The sequence below is a fragment of the Athalia rosae genome, chromosome 2 (assembly GCF_917208135.1).
Source record: "Athalia rosae chromosome 2, iyAthRosa1.1, whole genome shotgun sequence".
Taxonomy (NCBI): domain Eukaryota; kingdom Metazoa; phylum Arthropoda; class Insecta; order Hymenoptera; family Athaliidae; genus Athalia; species Athalia rosae.
The window spans coordinates 10316153-10328378 of NC_064027.1; the positions used below are offsets into that span (position 1 = coordinate 10316153).

Sequence of the window (12226 nt, forward strand, 5' to 3'; positions counted from 1 at the left end):
GGTTAATCGTAGCTTTGTCACTCGTGCAAAGAGAATGAATGAAAAAGTGAGGGTTTTTCACAAGCACCCGCAGAAAAAAAGAGAACGGAATAAAAAAAAATATCTGGCAAATTTCGAAACCACAATTTCACAAAGAATTTGAGTGGGTACCCGAATCTGATTGTCAGTAATCGCGGGCGCGATAACTCGATTATTTTGAAACGCGGCCTGCAGCACTCCAACAGCCACATCGTAATCCCTACCCCCGCCGCGAATTCCAGGATTTTATTATTTATGGCGAGTTATTAATTCAGCTCTAACCGTATCACGCTTTCTTTTGATTCTTTATGCCAACATTATTATTCAGGTGAAATTTTCAATAAAAATTCTCTGATTACACGAACTTCATACTCCTGCGAATTACATGTACGTCGAATAGTTCGTGTAGTAATAACATGCGCCGCACGCTTCTCTAAGGCTGCAAGCGTACGCCAACGTAATACAATTTTCCCATCAGCATAATTATATTCAGAATGCATTTGCACCGTAGTATCCACTTTTTTCCTCCCTTCTCCATTTTTTTTTTTTGCTCTTTTTAGATTTTATATACATTCTCACGCTGATACTTTCTAGCCTTATTTTCCAACGAACTGCTGCTTTTTGTGCCTTCAAATTCTTGCCCCATAAATAAACCTACGAGCCACGCTGAATGTGATTCTATCTAACATGGGGTGTGTGTCACACATTGATCACAATGTCAACATGTAATATAGGTATCGTGCTTTCTCATAGGACGTCATCAATATAGGGGAGTCAGTGTAAGATTATTGGCCAGTTGAATAGCATCGGACTGTCCCCAAGCGCATGACTTTTGTCACTCAAACCTTAGCGTTGTCATTGAAAAATGATTTCAAAAATTGGTCAACAAATTTTCATAAAAAACTTCGGAGGCTTGTGAACAAAATTTGAATCGTCAAAATTGGAACACAATTTTTATGTGTGAAATCGATGTTTAGTTTTGACGGATATGTGATTTCCGAAATCACTTTATCTAGCTTTTGGTTTATCTTTGACGATGCAAGTTTTGTTTCTAGTTCTTCACATTTTTTATAAAAATTTGGAAAGTGGATTTGAAATGGAAAACAATGCACTTATAGGTATGAACCCTCGTAGAAGGGGGCTAGGAAGACCTAGGTGACTAGACCGACAGTGAAGAAGAACAGTCCGATGATATTTAAAAGACTAAAAAAGGTCCGCACCCCGTTTCATCGATTTTCCTATGACGACCTCTTGCGTGAAGGCACGGTATGTGAGCTGTGGGACAACAAGTACAAGCTTTCGAATCCTTGACAAAACCCATAAGTGCTGGTTGGCTTTTGAATAATTATTTGAATCCAATATCCTGTCGCCAAATCCTACGATAAATCCTCGGATGAATCTCATTTCAGCGTACCCAGAACCAGAGGCTCTTTGCCGCGAATATTGATCGAAACTTTCGTATCGCTCCGACTCCTTGACGAGTTGTCATTCAAGATGAATTGGAAACTGCGAGCACGGAGCAATGACATTTCCTATCTTTTCACTCTCGTTTCCACCACTATTATAGATAAAAAGGACGCGTCGTGCCTCCCGATTGTTGAACATCTATTAAAAAATGTAAATCTTATCTGCGATTCATCGATCATACTTACGGAATGATGCTCCGTAAAATTTCTGTAGATGACCGCATTTATACAGGGCTAAACTACATCAAAACTGAAGTATAAACTCGCCGCGAGTTAGACTGAAAGTGAGTGGCATATGAACGGCAATTTATTTTGTTCGTATAGGAAAAGTTTAATTGTAATTTCGACAAACTAAATCGCTTCGAAACGTCCATGTGAACAACATCGGAACTCTCGTGGTATTTCAGCGGACGTGTGATTCGCGTAAATGTTAACGACGTAGGTTGATACTGCAATTGTGTAACTCACAGAAGAATCTGGTCGAGATTTTGGTGAAAATGTTAGGAAATATCCTCGATTTCCAATATACACCTTACATTGAGATATATCTTTGGTGACTTTGTTTTCTTTTTTCTTTTTTTGCCCACAACGAAGTCTCGATAATATATTCGCAGTTTGAGCGGCAACAGTCACCCGACATTCTTGATAAATTGCGGAGGGTATTGAAAGAATGGACCTACCTCGAATTACTGGACGCGACGCTATTGTTGGAGCGCGATCTTCGGCTTTTAAGGGAGTCTCCTCTATTGACGATGCCTTTTACAGTGATGCTGAAGTGCCTCAGTCTGTAGTATTCCTCCTCGTGACCTGTATTCGGCATACTAGCTACGCGGGAACGTTGCTGAGGTAGGCACAAGTAATTCGGACGCCCAGAAGCCCGGCTACCTGGTGTTTTTACGGATTGCGACCTGCTGTGATGCGGACTTCCATACCTGTAATTTGGAAAATTCCCCCTATGAATTTTGAAAAATTCTAAATCCAATTTCTATCATGTTACATTCTTCCGAATTCAGCCTCCCGTCATTTAAACGGTCGCTAGGAGCCGAGATCGCGAAAAATATCGTTCCGGCGACATTGGCGGACCCTAGAATTTATCAGCAGAGTCAAATTCGGCTCTTTAAGCTTGAGGCGAAAGTGTCGTTTGGACCGGCCTCCTGCGCTATGTTTAGATGCTCGATCGGCGAGTCAAGCATGAGTGAGAAACTTTCACAAACAAATCGTACTCGTTGATTCAATACCTTCACTTTCGTCGTATAGTGGCAACGTGATCGAACCACGCACATCGGACGGGATTCAATTGATAAATTCTTTCTTTACGACCTCGTAAATTTATAGAGGACGTAGATTTTCAGACAGAGGCAAAGATTATCGAAAAGAACCTGCTTTGGGGGTTGAAACTTCGGAGATCAACGTGAAACGATTTTTCTTTTCCGTCTTGACATTGGATCGCATTTACCACCATTGAAAAGTTGATGTGTTTCTGAAACATCAATTGTCTCGATCCACCGGTTTTACGATGATTGGTTCTATTTTGGATATGAACCTAGGATTTACGAGTGTTCCGTTCATTGCCTAAGTGGTACACGTCTGATGATCAAGTATTCCGAGCACGACCGTGTCCCAAGAAAAAGAGGATAATAACAAAGAAGTTACACACGTAGGAGTAGAAAACTTGAAATTAGTTTTCTGACAGAATTTACAGTAATTTCTATCAGAGCGAAACTCTTGAAGTAAAATCCATGGCCTTCGCTATGCCAAGGATCGATAAAATCAACTAATCGAACTAGTAACACGGAGGTCGAACAAATAATAGTCTCTAGCAGGTATGATACCACCGGTGGCTTAAACGCTTCAAGTCTACCTGGGGGCTGAAAATTTTAGAAGGGGGCTAGGTGGGCACGCCTGTGGAGCTGTTGCCGTTATTCGAATGACGACCGGGGCTGCGGAGTGATCGCCGAATCCCAAACGGTCCCTCGGGAATCACCCCCTCGTCTACTCTGTCGCTCCGCGCAACCCTTATCCCATGTGAATGCCCCGCTGTTAGAAGATAAGGATGGCCTCGATACTCCTGCCGTAAGTCTAGTAAGCTCTGCAAGAAGCTACCCGGCTAGAATTGAAGAAAAATTCCGCGCTCAAGTGGCGATAAAGCTGCGTGGTGCTACCCACCATCCCCCGAAGCCCTGGCTCTTCACCTCGTAGCTGGTGGTGCTCCGGTTTTCTCGGCGCCCGCGTTCCAAGGGGAATGGAAGGTGGCGGAAGATGCTGGAAAGCTAATTTTGACCCTTGGTATCTCTGATAATATTCGAGTAATCGAAAAAACATACAAAGAATGTTCAGAATCCGGTCCGCTACAAATTTCATATGGACCATTCATCGATAACATCGAGAGAAAGCGATGACTTTAGCATAAAACACTTTCAAGCGCGAAGCGATGCCACATCGGGGATGTTGAATTTTTTTTCCTGTGAACCATTCGAAAAGGGTTCCTAAGGAAACTATCTACGAGATCCAGCAGCATTTTTCTCATTTTACATACTACTCCAAAGGAATAGGTATTGAACCCATAATGTAGATGCACGTAATTATACAGGGTGAGTCTCTCCAAGTATCGAGAATGGGAGGGACTCGATAGGCTCGAGGCTCGGGCCCTTCAGCCAATCAACAAATTGAAGAGTTGTTGATTGGCTAGAGGCGGGGCCTCAAAGGGGCGGGGCCTTAAAGGGGTGGGGTCTCGTGCCTATTGAGTCCCGCCCATTCTCGACACTTGGCGTGACTCACCCTGTATAGTAGACATCCGACTGTGATATGTCGATACGTGTAGTTCTTCGCTTGGTGAAAGTACTTGGTGCGGACTATCTTGGTGTTCGGTCACCCGTTAGCTTTGAAATCCGAACCGACGAGCGTAGGCAACAAAATGCCCAAAAGGCACGGTGTCTTTGGCTTTGGTGAGATAGGCGTTCCTCTCACTCGTAACCAACGACCGCATTTATCGCGAAATATCGTACAACTTGTAAGTAAACAATTTTCCGTCCAGAACATGATACGAAGGAAAAAATTATCTTGGTCACCAGCTGACCGAATCCTCTCGTGTATTTTTCTCGATATCGATGCAAAAAGGAGTTGAGAAATTTGGGTGCATATCACGACACAAGCGAACGTTGCACGATCATAAAAATTGGCATACTCCCCACACATTGGACGCGTATCTGGATAAGGGTTTTTCGAACTTGCGCGCTCTTGCCGAGCGACGAAAACTTATTTTCTCTCCTACAACTTTCGCTATTCCGCTACTCTATCCGTTTTCATTTTACTTCCGGTCTTTTCTTCTCCTTCCCGTGGGATAGGTATGAGTACAGCTATAAGTATAGTTATACTGTACCCGGGATTTCCGTCTGAACGGGAAGACGTTTTCTTATACCGCACGAGTCCCTCGACATTTTATACTGGCTGGAGAATTTAATCTCAAGCTTCGTCGTTGGCTATTATCATCATGATTATTGTTGTCATTATTACTATAACAATTATTATTATTAGTTTATTCTCGTCGTCAGCCATAATTATGATATTTGATTACTGCAATTATTTTTGTTATCCCTCCGTATGAATAAAAAAATCTTGTGAAAATCTAAGTTCGCCGCGATGACGAAAAGCGATCTGTTATAGTATAAAGTTCGCCGCAGTAATAACAAGGGAACTGTGTCATTTCTACAGATTCAAATTTCGTCGCAAAGATGTTCTGCTCTGATGTTTCCAATGATTTTTGACCAAAAAAACAATTTTATTGCTGGAAGTACCCCACTTGATTAATTATTTATTCGAAAAACGAGTGGGCTACCTCAAAATACTAGGTGAAAAATTTTTTCCACCCGATGATTACTCGATCGATTGCGTGAGTGGATGATTTTGGCTTTCAGATTTGGATTCCTGAGCTGATTATATGTGAGATTACTCTTGAAGAACCAAATAATAATTCGAAATTTGAGCAAAAAATAAATCATTGTTTTAGTTGGGTTTATTATGCTTTTCTGACGTATTTTGATCTCAGGAATCCGAATCTGAGAGAAAAATTGACCTATCTCTCAAATTGACCGAGTTATCGCCAATTTTCAGCTTTTTGGGACCGAAAATAAAAAATTAATTTTATAGTCTATCCTAATGTAATTTGAGCTCAGGAATCCGAATCTGAGAGAAAAATTGATCTATCTTCAAAAATCACTGAGTTATCCCCATTTCTTCGCATTTTTTAGCATAAAAATGGAGATATCTCGAAGGGAAAAAATCGTAGCTCAATTTGGACAACGGATTCGTATTCCTGAGGTCAAAATACATAGAAAAAGTGCCATACGATCAATTTTAAAAAATAAAAATTTTCGACCAAAATTTGAGATTTTTCCAAGGGGTACCCCTTACGATTTTTTCAAATTTCGGCCAAAAATTTTTATTTTTAAAAATTGATCGTATAGCACTTTTCTTATGTATTTTGACTTCAGGAACACGAATCCGTTGTCCAAATTGAGCTAAGATTTTTTCCCTTCGAGATATCGTCGAATTTATGCTAAAAAATGCGAAGAAATGGGGATAATTCAGTGATTTTCGAAGATAGATCAATTTTTCTCTCAGATTCGGATTCCTGAGCTCAAATTACATTAAGATAGACTATAAAATAAATTTTTCTTTTTCGGCTCCAAAAAGCTGAAAATTGGCGATAACTCGGTCAATTTGAGAGATAGGTCAATTTTTCTCTCAGATTCGGATTCCTGAGATCAAAATACGTCAGAAAAGCATAATAAACCCAACTAAAACAATGATTTATTTTTTGCTCAAAAATCGAATTATTTTTGGGTTCTTTGGATCGTTTTGTAGGTTTCACATGATACCTCTTCAACGTATGTCGTAAACAAAATGATCCTATAAAATATAGATAATAACATTTTAATGTTAAAGAGACGACCTGTACAAAATGTTGTAACGTACACGGATACATGTTTGTTTACTCCTTATAATCAAACTCGTATAAAAAGGTAGTATACCGTCGTCTTATCGTCTTTGCACCATAAGAGACATTACAGAGCACATTTTCTATTACGCCAACGAATAACAACGTCTTGGCAGAGGAGGAGGCGGGAGGTAAGGTGTATAAATTTACTATGAAATTTATTCAGTTAGCGCACGCAATGTAACACAATAAAAAGTTTTCTCGGAGTAGCAGTTGACGTACATTGTGTACGTGTACGTATCGTACGATACAGGAAGTACGTACGTACCTGCACGGTACACCACTAACCCTTTGCAGCATGTTATAACTGGGAACAGAGGAACGAAACTTCGACGTGGTTTGAAGTTAAACGAAACCTTTTTCTCGAGGTAGAATGAGAAAGCTACGCGTAATGCGCGTAACAGGATTTATATATTTTAAGTGTTACAATTTACTCGTTCAACGATGAACTTTGTAAGTTGAATCGCGAAATTTGAGTTAGATAGTCGTGATCAACGACGCGGATAATATACCATTTCGAAATGTTGTACCTCGTACGATTGACGTTGGACTGTCACGTGATTATTATATGTATTTCATAAATCGAGAAATCCAATTTTTCATCGGCTTAATAAATCCATCTGTCCGTGTCGGAATAATATAATAATTCACGTTGACGTTTGAAAAAGAAATAAGACCGCACAACCGCATCGACAAAAGCACCGGAGTACCTCCACCCGCAGCGAAAGATGCACGCATATGTGCACTGGATCGGAGTGCCTGCGTTACTTGGTTTTTTTTTTTTTTTTTAATCGTAAAGAATTATGTGTGAAATACCATCGACGGACTGCACATGGATTTATATATTTATCGACAGACTCACTAGTGTTTTGCGCTAAGTAGATTTGAGAAAATATATTCCATACAAGAAAGTCGTTTGCCGAGTTTGCTGTCAAACTGTCAACTGCAGCGACGCCGTATTGGTAATACAAAAAATATCACTAAATACGAAACAAAATTTGTGAGAAAACGAAAAGAGAAATAAAAAAAAGAGAGGGAAAAAAGTTATAAGAAATGTGAAAAGAAATTTATTTTCCTCCCCGAACCTCGACCTTAGCTCAAGGACCCGTTCTCCTTCCATCTCTCTTCGCGCCTCAAGTTATACCTATATTACCCGTCGCACTCTACGCAGCCTCTCATCATCTCGGCTCAGCTCTTGTAAATGGTAATTTCCGGAAGGGAGTCTTTCTTGACTCGCACATTTTCATGTGCCCAGGAATATGTGTGGGTATATTTATGTGTTAATATTCGCATCTATATAAGTGTTGAATAGATAGCGAAAAAGCCGTGCGGTCCGGTCACAGAGTCTGGCTAATAGTTTTTATGTTCGTGGCATGTGCGACTTGTGTTGGTACTTAAATTCTAACCAGATATTCTAGACATTTCTCATTTCCGGCGAATTGTAGTCCGAGTCCGCCGATCTGAGCCGATGGCTTAGCGAGCATCGTTTCATTGGAAATCGTAGAGAGATTCTGTCAGAGAAAGAGCAAATCTTGATAAAAACTGTTCAAAGTTGACTTAACTGCAGGTTTCTGAGAAAAAGGATTACACGTAATCATTGATGCCGTTTAGCGAACGATTCGAATGTTGTTGATCTTCTATAATTAATGATCAGAGCTCGTATCGGCGACCGACATGTTGAATGCATGCGGTCTTTTTCTCGTCTAGTGTTCTTTTTATTGATGTCGTTAATTTTTTTCTTCCTTTCTATTATTGATGAGGTCGCAGGTAGACGGGACAACAATGGGGTTCCAATATCTGATAGTCAGGAGGCAATGTCGATGTTATTTCGGCTCTGTGGTGAGGGTACCTATACATATTCCTATATATCATAGGGACGTGCAGTCACATACCACCTTATGCTTGTAGTCTGAACACTGAAGCTATAAAAAGGACTGATTTTCGGAAAGGAATAAATTCTAGCGGTATATGTATCAGTCGTAATACATAAATCGAGACAGACATTTGTTCTATAATTGTTTCTCAATATTCGAACGTGAATAAATACCGATATATGTATGTATAATATTAAATAGGTATTGAACGAACGGATATTAGCCGACCAAGAAAAAATACGGAAACAGTTTCCGTCAAATATTTGATTAGTATGCTGATAAAATTGCTATTAGCAAATCGATGAGTTGCAAAAAATGAAATAGAATTTCCTCGGAATTGCAGAAGAATATATTGTTACCAGCGTGGAAAAGAGGCATTCTGGCGGGCGGCTTTCCAAATAATGCTCATTTAATCAGATGTTCGGACTGGGAGCCTATTGGCTGCGGGTCGGTGGATATTTGCTAGAAGAGTCCTGCAGAGGACTGATTTTTGGTGTACTAGTGAAGAAGTCACGGCTTGTAAGGATGTGAGAGTTCTGGACTGAACTGTTGAACAGTGTATGGCAGGTATGTTATACAACCAAAGGAGTGGAGGCGTAGTTTGTGTCTGTAATAACAGAATCGTATGTTGGTAATTCTGATATAACGTAAGCGTATAGTTGAACACCGGCGGGGTTTTCCCTGTCAAATCTTAAATTGCCCTGGTAGTTCTTCGGTTGCGAGAACACCCGACCACCCAGTGGCGAAAAATTGAACTACGCCCCTATCGCTCGACCTGCCGAAGTCCCATTTTTTCAGCGTTGTGTTTCGCCTACGAATAACCAAGGAATTTCGGTTGAATGGACTAAAAGGTTTAGTTGACTCAAAAATGACCATAAATAATTTGGTTGAGGTGACAAGGATTTGGATGTACTAACAAGACATTTTTCTCAGTGTACGCTTTTGAAACCTCAGAGCATTGATCGAGGTTAACCTTCTGCGACAGGTATATACGAGGCTTTGAGATCAATTTTCTGTTACCAAGAAACTCGAGAAGTTTCTCAAGAGTAACTCATAGCAGCACGAACAAAAGACATCGTAATTTGGAATATTTGAGTTTGCAATGATCCCACGTCCATTCTTGGCTCTAATTACTTCCCTCTGGTTCTCACTCGAAGCCGGGCTTAATTCAGATTTTCTTACGATGTTTTCGACGATGAGAGCCCTTGATTCCACTTCTCTGTTTTTTCCAGAATCATGTGATAGAACTTTTGATCGGGCGATAGGAATCAGGTTACAAAAAAAAAAAAAAAAAAGAAGGCAGATAGCAAATTAGGAAGAAGGAAATAATACCCTGATAGAAGAAATGAAAGAGAAAAATGGGTTACTATTTAGTGGCAATTATATTACCGTCCCTATCCCGTTACCCGCATACGTTGAATCGGGTGCAAGGCTATCGATCCTTCGACTTAAATACCGTTTCGCGTGCCAGGCACTGGGATATGCCTACCGTGTACTTCGCAGCTTCGGATATATCTCACAATTAGAACTCCTCATCCCCCACACCCGTTTCAAACCTCCCTAGTTAACGCCAAAGTCTTAGACCCTGCTGATTCTAACCAAGAACAGGTCCAAGAGTGGGATGGAGTATATTTAATTACGGAGCAATTTCAATGAATTGCTACCAAATACTCGTAGCCTTCGGTCCGACGACTTTTTCAACAAATCTTGCTTTCTCACGAGGTCGATCGACGCGCGTATTCACGCATTCAGATGAACCCAAGCAAGATATGTGAATTATGAAGTAAGAAATTAATGCTCCTTCTCATAGTTTCTCACTAATTGGATCACCGCAACTATTAACAGCGAGTGTGCACAAAAACGGCATTTCATTATTATTGCCGTTGAAGGTCATCATAAATTGAGAACTGCAGCGGAACCAAAAAGGGACGAGTAAGAGAAAATGTCCAAAATTGACGAAATATTGTTTATTCGATTCCTTGTACTTGGTAGAGAAAGTGTAATTCACGGTTTCTCGGTTCTTAGCCAGAAAATATCTAATTTGATGACGAGTCACCACGATTGTTCAACTTGAAGTTTCTTCCATTTGAAAACTATCAGAATCTTCAACTTCACCGCTCGTACAACTTGGTGCCAGTTATTTCGCGAGAATTTCCGTTGGCACTGCACCACCTCGCACTTCACAGTTTCTACATAGTTATACCACGTCTCAGCAGAATTACATCAGACCATTGTTATATAAAATGGACGTCGCGTCGTCGGGCGTTGTCTGCTAAGCAACATATGAACCCTGTGCGGAGTCATATAGCTGACTATACCTGTAGCCTATTGTCGAGGCGATGAGGTGGGGTAGGATGGCTTCCTTGATATTGCTCTTATATATTTCCGTACACCCGAACGACAGCCGTACAAGGAAATGCGATTTTTTCCGAAGGAATCATATTTCGTTCCAGTCGTTTCGGCCATGCGAGCCATTTATTAGATCCATCTCGTACCGTCAAAGAGAGAAAGCCCAGGGTGTCATAGCACCGGGCTCTTTCCTCCTTCCATCCCCGTTGATGATACGAGGTATGGTACGGATGCGTCTTTCGGGTGCGACGGTGACGAATGGCGATCTATCCACGCGATAGTCGTGGACGGTTGGCGTCACCGTCGCCCTCATAGAGCGTCGCGTGTTCGCAAACTCGAGCGTAAAACAGTGTAATTTAAAGCCGACTCAACCCTACGAACCTTTACCGTCCGGAACGTGTTGCCAGGAACGATACGACCCCGTAAGCGGTTACCCTAATTGATCCGAGTTAACAAAAGCCTAATCTCGACCTGTCAATCACGCTAGCGAAATTATTAATTTCACATTTCATTACTCGCCGTTGCAAGCACCCCCGAACTACCAACGAAGTGTAATAATTTATAGACCTGATATGGCTTTTGATTAATTACGCCGGTGATTACGCGAGGTGTGTCACAGCTTCGATAAAACTCTCATCCGAAACTGCAGCGAAGTAAGGGATAATTCGTAATCGCGCATCAAAAATATCGAACATTGTAAATCGACGAACCGATCGGACTCACCGCCTTTCGAAATCGTGGATTTCCTGCTTCGTGAACGTGTTGGCGACGTCGAGTAGCTGACGAATGTTGTCTTCGCGACGCCTGGCATCGGCGTCGGGTCTTAGGAGTATCGTCGACGCTGGTGCGTCCAGCGACAGAGATGGCTGTTGAACAACAATGGTAGCTTGAGTGGTCCTCTTGTTGGTACCGCCACTTCCGCCTTTAATCAAATTATCAGAGTTAATATAATTGGTAGTCAAGCACCGCGCGCGTCCGGAACAGCCCCCCAGATCCCTGAGCGATGACCACATACGTAAAATATCCTTGTGGGGCTCCGGGGCGACCGTGATTGACCCTTAGGCGCGCAGATTAACTAGCTTTAGCCTACTTTTTCCACAATTAAACTGAAAATCACGTTGCTAAAAAGCACATCTCGTGTGTTATATAAGTTCTATCATTTGCGTTATATTTTCAATGAATTCAATACAATGTCGTATAAATGTATCACGCGAATAACATCGGCAGACTGCCACGCGTGGTTATCAACCAGCGTCGAAGAGGCTGATTCACATCGAATTCAATTGGACTGGATTCGATTCGATTGTTCCTATTTCGTTGCGAAAAAAAAAAACTCGAATAATTAATTTACTCGCCGATGTTTTTTGGACCTGAAGTGCTTTTTAGACAATAATAGAACCTCGGTTAAACTATAACTGGAAACTATGCATTTCGCAGTCATCTCTCTTCATCTACATATAACGAAACTCAATCCCTCGCTGCTTCGAGTATGAAAGAAACTTCTGGCTCATGTAAAAAAATTT

The 12226-nt window shown here is 41.2% G+C and overlaps 1 protein-coding gene across 2 annotated transcripts in view; it reads right to left on the minus strand.

Moving 5' to 3' along the window:
• Positions 1–12226, minus strand: part of LOC105694056 — a 159784-nt gene that overhangs the window by 49205 nt on the left and 98353 nt on the right. For both annotated transcript variants that reach the window (XM_048650451.1, XM_048650450.1), the window contains exons 6-7: positions 11427–11625; positions 2165–2416 (exon numbers count right to left, since the gene is read on the minus strand). In XM_048650451.1, the coding sequence (XP_048506408.1) occupies positions 2165–2416; positions 11427–11625 (451 nt within the window). The remainder of the gene's footprint in view (positions 1–2164; positions 2417–11426; positions 11626–12226) is intronic.